The 17997-nt window shown below is 44.8% G+C and overlaps 1 protein-coding gene across 1 annotated transcript; it reads right to left on the minus strand.

Moving 5' to 3' along the window:
• Window positions 1–3526: 3526 nt before the first annotated feature.
• Window positions 3527–16831, minus strand: mfsd4aa (major facilitator superfamily domain containing 4Aa). Its single transcript, XM_006628540.3, has 10 exons — window positions 16166–16831; window positions 11194–11392; window positions 10401–10640; window positions 7604–7763; window positions 7195–7310; window positions 6318–6491; window positions 5756–5903; window positions 5197–5267; window positions 4574–4694; window positions 3527–4483 (listed from the first exon to the last, which is right to left on the minus strand). The coding sequence occupies exons 1-10, from the start codon at window positions 16390–16392 to the stop codon at window positions 4428–4430; spliced, it is 1512 nt and encodes a 503-aa protein (XP_006628603.1). The 5' UTR covers window positions 16393–16831; the 3' UTR covers window positions 3527–4427.
• Window positions 16832–17997: the final 1166 nt, after the last annotated feature.

Here is a 17997-nt window from a genome sequence, read left to right on the forward strand (position 1 = left end):
TCACACTGAATTTATCACCAGGCCATATATGCTAAATAAGGTATCTATGGCAGGTAAAATCTCAGGCATGGCTTACTTAATACCTTTGGATATTCTGGAATACAATGGCTTCCTCTGTCAGACTCATATGTGATATATAATGAAGCAACCATATTACCACCTGCCCAAATAGGTGACCATGTTTTAGTGCTCATCTTGTTCTGCAAGGATACCATAGGTGGGGCAATTGGCCGCATCTCCTTTCTAAACCTTTTTGTTTTGTGTTGCTTTGGCAGATGCCTGGAAGTGATCATGTCCTATACAAAGACAAACCTGATTTCGGGAATGAGCTGCTGTAGACCCTTATCCAAAAAATGTGTACCAAGCTGTTCAACTGAAAGTGGTATAGGAGAATTAATCAGCATTAATTTGGGTTCCTGAACGTGCAAACTAAGACTTTTACAGTGCAAAGAGGCAAACGTCTGACAGCTAGCTGGGTATTGAAGGGGCTTTGACAGAGCTGGGGAGTAAGTACTCACCGGCACAGGGGGGTTATCCTCAAACGAATGTCACAAAAATCTCCTGCAAAACTGCAGAAAGAAGGATCTTAAAGCATTGAAAAAGGTTCAGTTTAGAATTAAAGCATCCCCCAGATGTGTTAATGCTGTAGCATCCAAAAAAAACAAAGAAAAAATCTGCGTATACTGTGAAATACAGTACAGTGAGATTGACCAAAAAGTCACCTGCTTGTAAGACTTATACTGTGAATCCATCTGTAGGGAAAAAAAAAACGTTTAACCACGAAACGCATGACAGGGCACACTTTGTTTTCTGAAGTACAGAAAAGTAAGTGGAACTTGTGTTTGGTTATTCTCTCGATGCACAGCGACCACAGCTACAGTGCTAAAATGGATGGAATGAAGGTGGTTTCTGCTGAAGGTTCTTCCACGGGCCTGACTGAAACCTGCAGCTTGTTTTTTTTTTTCCTGCTAGTTCATTTGGGATCCTTAAAAAAAAAAAACATCCCCAAGATTTTGGGATTGATTTGTTACCAGTAATCAACCCTATGCACAGATGTGAGCAGAATTTTGTCACCTCCTTTATACCGTTTCTGATCCTCAGTGATTAACTGAGGCCACGGCAGATAGAGGCTTTAAACAATGGCAAAAGCACAATGGAAACACCTGTGCTGTGCGGCATGAAAAACCGTTAAACTGCTCCAGCTGAACTGTAGCCCAGGTGCCATAAATCACCCCTACAGGCCTCTGCTGATCACCGTGGCCTTAACTAGCGGGAGCCTGAACACAGACTCTCAAGGCTGTAGAAACACCAGGGAGGTCCGTTTCACTTTTCTTTCCCAGGCACTCCTCGTTATTCCGCCTTGTGTGGTCGGCCCTAGTATGCACTGGGCTTCGTTTGGTTTTAACGCTTCGAGTACCAGGGGGCTGGATGTGGTGGCGCCGAGCCGGTCTGGGAAGGAAGTCGATGCCCGGTGTGAGTGTGATCGGGTGAGAGACCCACCGGCCCTCAGGTGCGCAGAGCGTGGGCAGGCTGGCACCTGCTGTGAGCAGCTGCAGCTCGAGTGGGTGTGTGTGTGTGTTGTGTTTGGGGGGGTAGAAAGAAGGAGAAGGGCTCCGTTAGGGTTAAAAGGAAAACCACACAGTGAAACAATGGAAGGAAGCCCAGGCAGGAAGGCAGTGTTGTGCCCATCTTGTGACCTTTGCATTAAGCAGCTACAGGGAGCTGGTGCACAATCAGAGGGTTGGGAAGAGTGTGTATATGAAGATGGGGGCTGGAGGTGGGAGCAGCAGATTCTACACATCTTCATTTACAATCACTGTATACTCAATACAGGCGAAGGAAGGCAGTGCATTCTTTCTCAGAATGTTTGTCCGTCAAGATCCGTCTCTCATTTTCACAGTGCATGTGTTTTTATTTTTATGTTTTTGGACCTGCTCAGAATTTTAATCATAAAACCTTAAGAGCTGACCCAGCAGTGTCAAAAGGAGGGGCGGGGGTGAAGTAGATGCTTTTGGATGCACTCTTACAAAATGAAGTGGTGGGGATTGTTTTAAGAACAAAAACTTCTGAGCAAAAACGGATCACCAGATAGGGAAGATACAAACTCCCAGTACTTGTAGCTCTTGCAGAAATGAATCTGTTCCCTAGAGCTTATTGTACTTAATTGATTGGCTGGAATGATCCTAATTAGGTTAAGACTGCGCGGGCGAGAGTGTGGTGGGATTTACTGTATGGAGTTATTTAGACTGCAGTGAATCCAATCTGGCTTGAAGGGCTGTTGAGAAGTGTTTTAGAGCTGCAGTTGAGCACCTTTCTGTCCACTCCAGACTCAATTTCATGGATTCAGGAGAAGTGCAGGAAGATGAGGTGCTGCAAGCCTGTTGCCTTCCAGGCTGTAGAATTCCTCTGTGGTTAGTTGTTTAACAGGTGGACAAGACTTCTCATCTCCAGGCCTAAAGGGCCAAGGTGCCTTCTGGTTTCCATTCCGAGGTCCTCATTACATGACTAAACTAAATGCGGTGTTTAATGAAGATGGCTTCACAGAAGATAAGGGAAAAGATTTACTTTCTGGACATTGTCAGTTCGAGCCATGAGTGGCGACCGATTTCTTTTGTGTAGGCCTGAGCAAGAGACTGAACTTCCCTTTGAGACAATGGCGGATCCTGACATGACAGGTTCTACAAAACTGGCTGTTAATGTTAATTTGTAGTTTATATACATACAGTAGAAAAATAAATGTGTGTTTGGCTTGTGTGAGGTACTGAGATGCCAAGTAATTCATCAGCACCATTTTATTCAAACCACTGCCAATCTGGTCAGAGTGATCTTTAACAGTATGATTAATTGTTTGGGTACCCTCTCACTCCCCCCAGAGGTAGAGGGGAGTTGCCCAAGTGTTATTGATAGAGGCTGGCCTCGCAGAGACCCTGTCCAGATCAGCAGTAACTTAGCAAGGTCCACTGTCAATGTGGTAAGTAAAATCCAGGCCAATGGATACACACTTCATCACTTCCTCCCTAGAGATTAGAAACTGTGTTTTTGGAAATGTTTGAAAACTTTTGGAGGGGTTGTGTTTCTACACCACTTTTTGGAAACCAGTTTACGATTAGAGCAGGGATCCCCAATCCAGGCCCTGGAGGGCTGGCACCTCTGCAAGTTTTAAAAGTCTTAGAAACTGGGAAGATCTGTTAATAATGAAACCTATTTAAGCCTGTGAAGCTCTAACCTGCAGATACACCCACAGCACTAAGACTGGGATCTCTCCATTAGAGTGTGGTAATGAGCCAACAGGCAAAGAGTTCAAGGTAGGGCTATGCCCTCAATGTGATGCCTAAACATCGCAGGGCTCACAGTCAGACATTTTTTTTAGAAACACTAATTCAGACAGCCTGTCTTTAGTTCTGTGGGAGAAAACCCACATGGTCACGGAGATCCCATGCAAACTCCACACAGAAGGTGCCACAGTGCAGTGAATTCAGGACCCAAAGGCTGTGATGTAGCAGTGCAAAACACCAGAACACAGTGCTGATCAATTGGGGTTTTTTTTAATAAAATGTGACAACTGCTTTTCAATCACTTTGGTCTGAAACATACAGTACTAAGGCCAGCACATGATACTACTAGACACAGATCAAGTTTAATTCCTCTTCCATACCCTGTTTATCAGCTTCAAGTCTGATAGCAGACCCTAATCATGCCTGTTACCATTAACACCATGTTGCTCCTTCTTTCCCACACAGGGCTCGGTGCAGTGAAAGAGCAGGTATCACCTGGGCACACTCGGGTTGCTTAGAAAAACTACTTATCACTACAGAGTAATGACGACAATGCTACCTTTTGCTTTTTTCAGGTAAGAATATTTTATAAAGTTTTTTACATAATAATGCTATGATTCATGGAATGCCAAAGGGATCCTCCTCTTAGCATTCAAAATTGCTTTGAATATAAAAATAATCTGCATTTGATGATTGGTACAAAAAATTACTTTGAGAGACCAAACGGAAAAACAGGATGAGGTACCTTAATCGCAATAATACTAGATGAAATAATATCCATACATTTGTTTTTCTGTTTTGATCATGTGCACAATGAATATTTCAAGCCACGGCTTCAAAGTCCAAAATTTTAAACGGTAGCAGAAATAACCAAAACTATCGTTGATCCTGAAGCCCTAAATTTTGTGAAGGTGAAAGCCCATGAAAATCGAAGAAGAGAATAAATATTCAATAAATTAGTGAAATACAGGGGTGTCTTTCTTTCTCTGACCGTTTCAGGTAGGATTTAGGCCTCATGCACAGTGCCTGGGAGGTGGGCCTTGTGTAGGGTGTGCCAGTGGCTTCCCACGTTTCCAGTTGCCTTTTGTTCTCTCTCCTGCCTTCCAGCTGTCAGGGTGGATGGTACACACACTCCTCGGTTATCTCACTCCACTATTTCAAACAGTCTGCTCCTGGCTCCTCCACCATCGCCGTTTTACCTGGGTGCCCTGTGGATCAGATCAGAACAGTGTCGGAGAGGAAACGGGCTGTTGTGGCGTTCACTCACCAAAAAGTCTGATCGTCTCGCGCTCCCTTACCTGAGAGGGAGATCTTGTGCATGCGGTGGAAGAACAGGAGAACGAAGAAGAGGGAGAAGGCCAGGCAGCCGATAATCATCCCGCACAGCATGAAACTGTAGCTGCCCTCGCTGTGGATGATCTGGGAGACAGAGGACAGGAGGGGGCAGTTAGGTGTGGCTGCAGATGGCAGCACCCGAGCTACCAGCATGGTGACCAATACTTTTGACCTATGAGTTATTCACATCCAGGACTGCGTGATTCGAAACTGTGGACGGCACTGAGAAGAAGCCCCTTTCTATCTTATTCTACAAAGAAATCCAGCGGTGATAAAAAATGTCACACACAGATATGTTAAAAGACACGAGCCTCTTCAGTCTTGTGCAGAGGAGATTTTGATGCAGGATTTCAAAATCAATGAAGGATTGACAAAGTGAAACCGATGGGTATTTCTTGTGTGATTAGGAAATGGTACAGCTGGCACATGGCTTCAAAAACAGCCCTTTATGAAGAAGACTGCCCGGGAACTTGGAAGAAACAGCTGGATGAGATTCATGCATTTCTTGTAGGTAAACAGTCAGGAAGGGAAGAATGATTTGTATCCTTAGAAAGCTGTTATTCTGCTGTAATAGGTGAACACTTACCGATCCAACAAGCACTTGGAGGACCATTTCGCCCATCCCCGCACTGGTCACCAGGACTGTCGTGGCACACCCTGCATGAGAGTGACATCATTATCACCCATCCCATGTGCCAACCTGCTCCGCACACAGGCAGTCTCAGAAGATCTAAGATAGTCAGGGATCATCAGGACAGAAGAACGTGCACATGCACTATATGCATGAAGCTCTGCACATCTTCAGATGAACATTTAGGAGTGTGACGCTGATTGGAGTACAGGCGTTCCTTTCATCAGCAGGACAGCAATCACCCACGCTGCTGCTGAGAGAGCCCTGGCTAACTAATCGCACCCTAATCTCGATAATGCTCTGATTATTGTGTACTGCTTCCATTAGGAATCCTGGTAACAGTCATCAGAGACATAACTCTGTCTGACAAGAAGGGGAAAAGCAGAGGAGTAAGTGGGCTGGACCAACCTCTGGATAAATTAAATTTTGCACAGAAATGGAAATATCATCTCTGCTTGCTATTTGCTGCAGATACCAGGATAGTTTGCTGAGACATGAACAAGAGTGGGAGTACCTTTGTAGTCAAGGATGTCCTCTGTGTAGGCCAGCATGGAGGGGAAGATGCTACTGAGAAACAGCCCCAGTAAGCAGGTACCAATGAAGAGGAATATGCTGCTGGTGAAGAAGATGAGCAGCAGGAGCACTGTGATAATCACACCAGCCTGTCGGGAAAAATGGATGAAACTTAAACCATATCCCGTCTGCTCTTAAAAAAGATGGATTAAGTACAGTCAGAAAATGTCTACTTTTCTAACACAATTTCACTGCCAAACCCAAACTGCCACCACACACAATTCTGTCCAGTCATGCATCCATCAGTGGAAATCAGAAATCATAAGAGCTGGCCTGGGAAGTACATTTGAATCGCATGGAACCGCATGAAGGGCTGCAGTCCTGTAGCTCTCACGCGGATCCCTAATCCATTCATTTACAAGATGGAAATTGTGTTCCATTTTACCGATTGTATATAGCATGCATGGCATGTTCAGATCAGTAGTGACTGATTTAAGTAGAAGTAGTAACTGATTTGTAGATATAATATGCACAGGCAATCCAAAGCTTGCACTCGGTCTTACCAGGTTCAGCAAAAGCAGGCGAACAGGCTGGAAGCGGTAGGACAGGGGGATGGACACCAGTCGGCCCACTGTGATGGCGGCCCAGAACACACTGGCTAGGTACCCCGCTGTCTTGTGTGGCAGGTTCATGGGTGGTGCCACTGCGTAGGTGTACACAAATCCAGAATATGCCCCCTGGTGGAAAGACAAGGTAAAGCAAATCTGACTTGAGTGCTGTTGAGAGTGGAATCCACATGAAAACATGGACCAAACAGGGCTACAGCTACAGCACTATTCAGTGTCATAGAGACAATGTTTTTTAGAGCACAAGGATACTTAGTAGTATAAATCTAATACATTCTTTAATGCAACTCTCTGTGGTCCAATTTCACACCTGGCTGGTGTGTGAGCAGGTTTTCTACATCTATTTAAAGCAAAAGACAGGAGATAATTGGGAGGTTTGGCCCAATTAAGCTAATAAGCCTTGATTTAGGTCATTAGAGCCATGCTAGAATGCAAACTTGCAGGACCAGGATTGCCCACCTAGATGTAATGGATGCAAAAAATGTCTACTGTCCAACAAAATAATTATTTAATTACACCAAATGCTCAGCTGTCCAGTAACACAGGTTCTGGAGCCTTAATGATGCAAGTTTGCTACGTGCAAAAATGACGTTTTCCCTTCTACATTTCCCTTAGATCACCTTTAACTTCAAACATATTACAACTAAAAGCCCAACACTGTTAAGTAAGTTGGTACCTATCCTATTCTAGTTAAAAGAAAAGTGAATTGAAGGAAAAGTGTTGAGGTATTCATATACTTCAAACTGAGTTTATTCAATACCTAAGCTGCTCTCCAGTACCATGAGGCTGCATTGAACATAACAAGGTCACTTACCACAATACCGTCTGTCATGAAGAGGACCATCCCTCCCAGGATGTGAATTCCAAAGAAAGAGAGCGGAGCCCCTTGAAGGGTCTCGCTATGACAGCAGCTGAACAGGTCACCATGGCCTGCATAAAACAGGGAGAGTTCATACCACAGACTCCCACACCCACTCTCCATTCAAGAACAATGAGCCAGACCACAGACTTGTTACTGATACTATTGCTGGTACAAAGCAGCCGGCATAAATTTAAAAGCCTTCCCTCGTAGTGGTAAACTGGTAGTAAAGTAACCTTTAATCCACTTCAGGTGCTGACAGCCATAATTCCCAGCATGACCAGAGTTATACAGTACATCTTGGTGCTAACATGCCTGTTTTTCTGCCTGTGCTAGAGCAGGAATGAGAGATGTCCAGCTTTACCTGGAGCGTCGGAGTCCTTGGTATCTAGCGTCTGTCCCTCTGTGCCCTGTGTCTCCATGGCAAGCTCATCCGTCTCCAGCAGTGGGGGGCTGCTGCTGGCACAACAGGGCACCAGCCTTTCTCTGTTCATCAGCACAAAGACTGCAATGGGAACCGGCAACTGGCAGAGGAAGGTGAGCAACAGGACACTTAGAAATCCAGGCTTTCTGCTATGAGAACATTTCATTACTGAGGGGAGCTCAAGGTTCTCCCCTGACTGATTTACCTTCCCCTTCTTTTTTTGTAAAATAATGTTTAGATAAAACCTGCCTTCCAGTTTGCTGGCAGGGTTTATCTATTTTGCAGCTCTGAATTCTGGCTTTTTCTCCCTCTGTTACTTTATTGAAGCTTTAAATGGATTAATAAATGGTTAATTAGAGCTATTTTAGTCCGTAGCTCTTGGCATGATGCTGATTTGGACATTACTTGTAGGCCCTATATTTATTTCACAAATATATCCTAGGCAGCTTAATAATCACAGATCATACAATGAGGCAACACAATTTCCTAGACTGTAAGCTACATCACCATGACCTGTTACTGTTGGATTTATTCCTTATTCCACGTTATTCCCAAAACATGGGATAAGGTAGTTCTATAGATTTATTGCACTTAGTTAAGTAACTTAAAGTGTTGGCTACAGTTTAAGAGGGGAAAACAATGAAGACGTCTAAATCACATTATGAGCTGAATGAAGGCCAGCTCTAAGGATATTGACAAGCTGGGTCCTGCATGTTCCGCAGCAAATGAGCTCAGCACCAAAGTCTGCAGAGTAATCTGGGACTGCTTGCTATATGGTACAATTGGCTTTTGTTGTGACAATGCATGTTGCACTGGCAGATTTAACTTTGCTCTTTTAAACTGCGTTTACCCCTCGGTTCACTACAGGCTTGCATACTGCTGCACAGGTTCTGTACTCCTGTAGAAGGTGTGTTTTTTGAAGATGTGTGTCTGCAGGGTCTTGGCGTGCCAATGCACAGTGATTTATGGGAGTTCTAGAATTTTAAATCAAAGTCTTGTCCGGGGTTCCTTGGTGCAATGCAGAGGGAAGCAGGCATGTGATTTGAGGCAATGCTCAGGATTCAGTGTCAACAACACCCACACATTCTGCACTGCTGTTTCTGTCTGCAAGCCTCCTGAGCTCTGTGCAGTGCTCGTTAAAAGACACTTTCCGGTGCCAATAATATGCAAAACACATTCGCACATCTATACTAATGGGACCAGGTCTGAGCCTTTTCTTAAAGGAATATTTAAGTGAAGTCCAGATATTTAAAAAAAGCTATTATAAATCCAGAGAAGAGACATTCTGTGGATTTCAAATTTTTGAATTTTGCCTTCCTCCCACTATTTTTGTTATCCTTTGCCCTCAGGCAGCTCTGACTCTTCCTCTCTCTGTTATGCACACAGCACAGAGCGAGACTTCATATGCAAAGTTTTCATTAAAACAGATCAAGAGTCATAACAGCAAGCCCATTCAGGTACAAAAGCTGACTGTTTCTGTATTCAAATGTCCCATGAGTGCCAAATGTCCACTCAAACAGCTGAACACTTGACAGAAATCTGCTTTTCAAGAACAGGTAATAAATTAACTATGACATACTTATGAAGCCTTAAAATCCAAACATATGTGTTGAGACTTACCTAAGTGAAACACAGCAATACAAAAAAGTGAACATTTTGTTATTACGATTTCTGTTGCACACTAAGGTCCCTATACTAGATGATTTAGGTTTTTAAATCCCCTTTACTTACTTTGTGAATTTAAGTCCTAAAATGTTTTGACTACAGGGCCATGAGTATCTAAACATTTACACAGGAAGGAGCCTGTGTTGAAGTACTATGGACTTCCTCAAGGTAATAATCAATCCCTCATTGGCAGAAAGGTGCTGGTGAAATTGAGACTGGACAAAGAATACATCTGCTCTCCCCTGGACGAGACAGTCTTCCGCATCACGGTCAGTCAGACCTCATCAGCCTGTCTGCGGAAGAAGGGAACTGGAGCTCCTGGCAGAAACCCATGTGAGCCCGACCAAGCATGCAGACTCCACACAGACAGACACCTGAGACGACGTGAACCCTGGACCCCAGCGCTGTGAGGCAGCGGCGCTGACCGCCCCACCTGCCGTAACATCCTCAAGGCCATATAGCAGTGCTTTAGAAAGGTAAGCAAAAATCTGACTAACTTTTCAGCGCCCTGATTCTCCGTGTTGCAATGGCAAAAGAGACAGATATTTCCCAAACTGGGCAAATCAGGCCCAGGAGTCGGACTCAGTGGCTGCATCTCAGGGCCATATCCAGCTCCTGAAGCAGACCAGCACATTTGAAATGATGTGAATTCCCTTTCCCTTCTGCCACATAAGACCAGGGGCTCAGCCTCTTATATTACCGAGTCAGCAGTCTCAGTATTGAATATTGTGGTACGTGTGAAACGATGATAAATGGCTGCAAGTGAAATACATGGCACCCTTAATAAGCTTTGTACTGTATTTCGATTAAGCACAATATAGTCTGAGTGCCTTCTTTTCTTATATGTTGTGACAATTCAATGACTGCATTAGGTGTATGAGAGGGAGGGATCAAGACAGAATTGGGATTTTTTTACCATTTCTTCATTGTCCTGTATTTTCTTTCAGTTTTTGCTCATCCAAGGTGTTGTTTATTTCCTACAAGGCAGGCCCCACGGGTATTCTGTTGTGTATGTGGAGTATTTTACACTAGGGTCTGAAGATGTAACCACAAGGGGAGGGTCCTGGCTTACGTTTATCAGCGCCATGATCCAGAAGGCGTAGGACACCTGCGTTACCACCTCTCCCTCGGTGGGCAGCTGGTACTGGGACAGGTTGTGCATGGGCGTGCCGGCCAGCGCGTTGCGCAGGTGGTGCATCATCCCCGTGCTGTTCTCCGTGCTGTTGCCCACCACGCAGTTCGTGTCCGACAGGAAGGGGTCCGCAATGAGGGGGCTCACCAGGGCACCAAAGCCGATGAAGAAATGCAGAGCCTGCGCAAACACGAAGCAGGGAAAGGCAGGCATCAGCTCAAACCCATGAGTCACCCCTCTGTTTGGGGATAGCACGGACAAATACACTGGGCTGTGCACAAATCTTCCTGGGAATCTGAAAGAAATGAGAACACAGGTGGCGTGGAAGCTCAGGCTAGATTCTTCATTCAAGTGACAGATGCTACAGTGCAGGCAGACGGTCTCTTTTCTGCTCTTGTAAAAACTTGCCTCAAACACTTTGAGGTAAAATTCGCTTCTGCCACTGGAATGGTAGTGTAAGCAGATGCCAAACCAGCAGTGGAGTTTAGAACACATATACTTAATTCTTAATGTGCAATTCTAGCCATTGAAAGGATTTTTTTGGCTCTAGCTCAGCCTTTAATGTTTGAACTAGAAACTTTGCTGGGGTTGTAACACTTAAACGTTTGTGAGGTTTCTACCCATTGGGAGTTTAGGGTTTCTGTTGAAAATCCACAGGGCTGAGGTGTAGCCCCAGTGATACTGAGGCCCCTGGCGGAGCTTGGCTCTCCGCAGGGACAGGGCGGGGGCTGACCTGCAGGAAGATGGCGGAGTCTTTCTGGTACAGCTTGACCAGCTGGATGTTGGCGATGGTGTCAATGACGCCCATGGCCAGCCCGGCCACGGCCATGGCCACTGCCAGAAGCAGCACATTGTGGCACAGCGGGATGATGGCGAACACCACCGAGATCAGGAGGGAGGAGACGAAGAGAGCGGACAGGGCACAGAACAGCCTGGGGGAAGAAAGGTACCGTCAGCTGTGTTCTCCACATTTATTATTTATTTACACCAGCATGACCTGCATGGAACCCAGGTCCTTGTCAAGGTAAGGTGGACTGCATCATCTTCTGTTGTACTGGCTCTTACATAAGTTACATTGTAGGTATTCGTTTAGGGCTCTGTAATTGTAAACACTTCCCTCCAAGTCATGAATGAATGTCACATGAATGACAGAAGTATTTAATGCTTTGTTAAAGCTCTATGCGTCTCCTACTCCATGGTATTTCTGAGCTGTAACACAAATGACTTATCTTGGGCCAGTAGTCACACCTACTGTATGCCGGAAGGTGGGACCTTGTACAGTTGGTAAACCCTGTTGTCACTGTAGAGGGGGAATCATTTGGATTATTAATTGCAAAAGTGAAGACACATTGGTGCCTGCTGAGCCACCAACAAAGCTATTTACCCTCCAGCAGCACAAACCCAAATACATATCCAAGCTACTGGATATATATTTGCTGGAGATGCTGTGGCTTCCTTTGCATCAGACGGTGGCGTGGATCGTGGGCAGTTACAGGACCAGAGGCCAAGAAGGTCGTGTAGATGAAGCAGTCAGTGACATGAGAGGATGGGTGGGTCTGGGAGAAAGGGTCCAGTGGAAGAGTCATTCTGTGATAGGGACAAATTCTGTCTGATCACTCAGGGAATAGAGACCGTGCCGAAGGAAGTCAGGTGGAATTAGGTTCTGTGTGCAAGCATTCCTCCTGGGGGAGATGTTCTATGGGCTCAATTGAAACTACGCCCCTCAAACCAGCACAGAAGGTGCCCTCATTATGAGCACTGCAAGAAGCTGAGCTGCCATTCACTGGAGATAGGATGTGGCTCTCACTGACTTTAACCCTGTGAAGCTCCGGCTCACAAAGGCCTTGCTGCGTGGCCACCCCAGGCCACCCCCTCCCTGGTTCAAGCTCACCCAAGCTTAGCCTGTCGAGCTCCGTCACTTTGAGCAAAGCAGTGAAAGTAGAACGACACCCCAGCAATTGCTCTGGACTATAGGGACGGTTCTGAAATAGGCTGTGCAGAAATATCACAATTTCACATGACTAAGACAAAGAAGTCAGCTTTGACACAGATAGGCTCCTCATTAACGAGCCAGCACGGGCTGTTGCTGCAGAAATGTATGACCTGAGCAGGATCCTCCGGAGCTGCATTCCAGACGTCTTAAAAGATGACCTTTGTCTGCAGATGGCTTCCAGACAACTGCCAGCCTTATAATATTTACACTTCAGCCTAGGTTTCAAACACAATAAGACAATACAAAAGCAGAAATCCCCATAGATAGGCTGGCATACAGCCCTGAGTTGCTACTCCCTTATCTGCAGAACATCATTCCAGCCACCAAGATCGGGAAAATATAACAAAATATCCTTATTTTTTTATCATAGATCACCATGTTGCATTGCAAGAGAAAAAGCAGATTTCTACTGGTCTTTTTTTTATTGTTCTCCTTCCAGGAATACCCCAGTGTGATGGTGCCATCTGAAGTCCTCTCCTTCAGGAGTTACATTGGACACACCTCTCTCAGTTGGCTAATTAATATTCCCCGGGTGGCAAAGGGGTTTATATGATGGGCCAATTGGATGATGGAACATTCACAGGATCAGCAAATGAGTATATAACAGCAGTGAAGTGCAGAGGGCAGGGAGCCGTGTCTAAGCTCCTGCAGTTCTTGGGAGAGAGTCAGAAGTAATTGGAACTGTATACAGTAAGTTTAGACAGCACTGGAGTAGCCCTCCAGCTGCAGTCCTAATTCCACTTAGTTTTATTGAGTTTATTGAAGAGTTTTGCAAGTAATTTTTTTCTTAAGGAGTGGATTTGGGTCATGAATGATGGATCCAAAGTGAATTTAGCATTTTGTCTCTACTACGTATTCCTGGATTAAATACAATTTCTCAGTAGTCCCTTTAAAGATGTCAAGTAGTGCCAATTATATTTGGAAACGGGGCACCGATGGTTAAGCCATGTAAGGTGTACCAGTAGGTCTCCAAAGACACAAGGGACATATCTTCCCATTAAAGGGGTGGTCTGGCCATTACTGAAGGGATGAGCCTGCTTCAGCGTGTCAGATTGTCCCTTAGAAATCAATCATAACCCAGCAAGAGGAAAGGAGTTTGTCAGGAATTTGACTGTTCCAGCTCCTCCAGGGACACTACTTTGGTTTCCTTGTGTTTGGCACTCACCATGTCTGCGACCCATCATTCTGTTTATCCCTCTGTTCTAAAACATTAAAGCGAGAGCAGGTAATTCCTTTCTTCCCAGCCCAGCAGGGCAGTGTTTTAAAAAGGTAACATTGTGCTAGTGGAAAGACTTTCGGCTAAGCACTGGTAGTACCACCTGATAGCACAGTCCTCCCGTTGCCAAACTGATAAGATTAAGAAATTAATCCAGGCGATTAAAAAATGGACATGCGAGTCCTTAAGGTTCCTAACAAATAAGAACATTTGCGTGATGAACTAGTTGAGCTTCCCCAAAAGTGTTTTTTAGTTTAGAATGGATGGAAGGCGAGTAATATCTGAACAGTGAACTTTTTTATACTTCACTTCAAAATATTAACTAATAACAAGTCTGAAAACCAGACAGGAAAGGCATCCTACTCCGTGCATTTCCACAACGTAGAGGGACGGTAGTTTAGCCTACAGTTTACTGATGATTTTTAATCAGGGCAGAACATATCCAATGAGCAGTTTTTGTTTTTCATCATAACATGCTGCATAATCATCCTATTCCTGTACAGGCCACTTTGGGGGGAGGGGTAAATTACACTTACAAAAGTAAAAGCAGCATTACATAAGCATTCAGCACTTTTTTATCTAAACCCATGTGCAGAATTAACCTGATGCATAGGTTTAAAAACAGTTAAATTACAAGGATGAGTACTTTTTAAATCCACAACAATCTCCCAGCCTCTCTACAGAACAAATGAAGGCAGAAACCATGAAAGTTCAAGTTTGACCAGTACCCACATGAAGAAGAAAAATAAAGTATATTATTCTTGGACTTCCTTGTGGGACGTGTCTCCTAACGAGGGTCACAAAACTCATTACAGACATGTGATGCCAGAAGCAGAAAAAAAAGATTTATACATAAACAAAAATGACAGCCTAAGCTCTTATAATTTAATTACTGCACTGGGGCCATTTCTGGCTTCTGAATGAATGCAAAAATACATCCTGCAAGTTTTTTTTCTTCTGAAAAACTAGTAGAGTATTAGTAGGAAAAAAAACGACAAAATACCCATGATGGCCACTGGATTTCAACAACAAAAACACACACTTCAAATGAATTAGGGCATGGTGTTTCAGCAAATTTAATATAGGAAATAACAAACTCCAGAAAAGAATGCAGCAGAAGAGGACTAAATGGGACAGTGGGTACACTTAATGTTTCGTGTGACCATTACATTGAGGAGGCGAACACAGTGGTGACAACACAGTCGGTGCATATCAGCCAAGCTAGAAACGGCCGGAAGACCTACAAGGGATGCCAACGCATATTCGTGTACGTAGAGATTTTGTCCCGGACCATGCATTTCTCCAGGGGAACAATTGATTTTCCCACTTTGAATTCCCCGGAGTGAATTTTCCCATTCCCGGAGTTTTCCATTCCGTTAAACAAAACTACTGGACGCAACAAGAATATCCAATTTTTCTCCGGCACGAAAATACTGGGGCCGACCTGAGGCGGCAGCGGCGAGGGCGCATACCCACGTGAACCCGACAGCGCTACAGTACGAATTATCAGTATTAAAAGCCGTATCTTTAACCTTCAGAAGTAACTACACATGCCCTTCGTCAGCACACTTGAATTAATATGTTTTTGGTGAGCCACTTAAAGCACAGCACTCCTGGTCAAGTGTTGGAAGGAAGAAAATAAGAGCGCAGTGCGAGGCGCCCCCGGCTCTCGGAGCCCAATAGCGAAACGCTCATAGCTCGCGATGAACACTCCAGCGAAAAAGACTGCGTCGTGGTTCTTATCGCGGTCCTACAGCATTATTATACAGAATTAATTTCCCTTTTTTTAAAAAAGGATCTAAAATATCTAACAAGCGCATTTTTAAAACAAATCTGTTGAAGTGGTAAAGCTCACGATATTAATGATCCCCCCTTATTTCATTTCAGCATCCAACAAAAGTAGGTTGTTCGCAAACAGGACAGGCACAGAAGGGTAGCATCAAGCTGAATAAACGGGGTTGTTTTCCCTCGGTCAATCGCGGTGTAAATTAACGTGTGGAATTCATCTCACTTTGTAGTTCTGGTGTTAAACGTTGACATAGTAAGGGTCTTCAAAAGTGTAAATAGATTTCACATTCATTCAAGATCGATTATTTTGAGTGGGTGGCCTGCTGTAGCTTTGCAGCGTCTGAATAACCGATAACATACTGTAATATTAACTCGCAAAAAAAAAGGGTTTTTATGAATGTTATTTTATGAATGCATGTTGTCACAACGTTATGCATTATACATTTGAGTTATTTATGAAGGGGTTTCCCGAACCTTTGCTATTCTTTCGGATGCCGTAATCTCCTTCATAACAATCTGAGTTTTTCACGCCGACTATAGCTCAGAACAGGTTAATCGCGGAAAATGTTGTAGTAAATACAAATGCACTGGGCGACTGCCCAAACAAGGTTAAATGGCGCACGTCTTTGAAGCCGTTAATGACTACGTCTGCTGCTACTAGTAGTACATTAGCTGCAAATACCAGCGCTGTTTTAAGGAAACACTCACGTTTGCTTGAAGACGCCGCCGACGGAGCTGCCGATCAGCAGACAGAACTGCTGCGAAAAGAAGACCCAGGTGATCTCCTGCAGGGTTGACTGTGTCTGGCAGCGTAGGTCCAGGATGGTGGGACCCAGGAAGGCGATGCAGAGCCCGAAGCTGAAGAACACGCTCCAGTAAGTCAACGTGTGCAGCAAGTTCCGTTTGAAAAGGGTCCAAATCCGTTCGTCCCACATTGCGCTGGCGGACAGGGAGTAGAGTCTCCCGAACTCCCAGCTGAAGTGTGTGTGAGGGGGGTGGGAGCTCAACCCAGAAAACTCCGGGCAAGGGCTTCAGCCGCGGACGAGACGGAATTACACTTTCTGTGAGGGTAGCTGGCTGGCTGGCTGGTTGGTTGGTTTATAGGTAGATAAGCAAGCAGGCAGGCAGGGAAGGAGAGGGGAGGGAAATGTGCCGCTGAGCTGCAGTCGCTGGCTTGCACTTTTCAGGTCACGTCTTGCCTACCAGTAAATATTTTTAATTTTTCATCACGACCAACTTTACACACTTTTCAGGCTCCGCCCTTGCGCTGTACGGTGCGGCTCAGACAGTGCCACTTGTTCTGGTTTAATATTCACTACGGTGAAATCAAACAGGCAGCCGACCTGTCCGTGTTCCGCGCAGTGGCAGGTGAGGTGCTCTAGCACGGTATATAAAGCAGACCTGCGGATTCCCACCCCTTCTGGGTGTCTGCGCTGGTGAAACAATTATGACTCAAAGTTAATGCTTAAAGCGGCGTCTCTCGCTTTGATAAGCTGCTGTGTTTTTCTTAATTGTAAATAATTTCCCACTGGGTAATTAATTCTGTCTAAGGAATGGTTTTGCGGTTTTTGTTTCTGCTGACATGCATCCGGTCCCGTCGCTGGTATTGACCAATACCCTCCGAAACTCCCCCCAAAAATAATGCTGGGGAAGAGAAGACGAATCTTAACAACCAGGACAGTATGTAACATTAAAATTCGTTTTTGCTTCTGAAAGTTGCGAATGCTTCAAGCGCACGAATTGCCTACGTTATTGAACGGCAGATTACGAAAACAATCAAGATGCTGCTACTAATCAAATCTAAACGAATAAGTTGAGCATGAAGGAATTTCTTTGTATTAACATCTTCTGTATTCATACAGTATGTGGCAACGTAACTCCCCGGTTTATATTTCCCGAAAATGGGAATATTCTACCTATTGAATTACTGAAATGTAAACGTTTGATGTCTGACGGAGGAAATGTGACCTAATTGGGGATCTGTGGTTATGGCAGTGGTATCTTCTATCTTAGTTTACTGCCTTTGATCAACGGGTGACTTTGTTCTAACTTCTCTTCACGCAAGCGGAGGATCGCTGTTCTATGCATCCTGCGACCCAGTCAGTTTGAGCGGGCTGCGTAATTTATATGTATCGTAATTCTGCTCTCCCAGTAATCTTGACCGAAAAGGCCCGCACGGTAGCGCGTCCGTCGGAAAGGAAGGCAAGCGTGACTGATGTCGGGGGGCCGGTGACTTACACAAGGCGCACCTGTTTTCCAGGGAACACTGCCCGATTCATTAAGAATGACAAAAGAGTACTGGGAACAACAGAGGCCTTGTTAGGTACACGTCCACCAATCCGATTCATTTAGTGAAAATCCGGCAGATTGGGGAAAAAATCTGTTCACTGCGATCTTTAAGGGTTTGTAGAAGAAGCTGTACTGTAAATCGCAGCATATTTGAGAGCACCAATGTTTTGTACGCATTCGCTGTATGCGATGTTTTTCTTCAATCTTCGAAATTCCTACGCAACGACGAGGAGATCTTCCACGTTGGGTGT

The sequence above is a fragment of the Lepisosteus oculatus genome, chromosome 5 (genome assembly GCF_040954835.1).
Source record: "Lepisosteus oculatus isolate fLepOcu1 chromosome 5, fLepOcu1.hap2, whole genome shotgun sequence".
Classification (NCBI taxonomy): domain Eukaryota; kingdom Metazoa; phylum Chordata; class Actinopteri; order Semionotiformes; family Lepisosteidae; genus Lepisosteus; species Lepisosteus oculatus.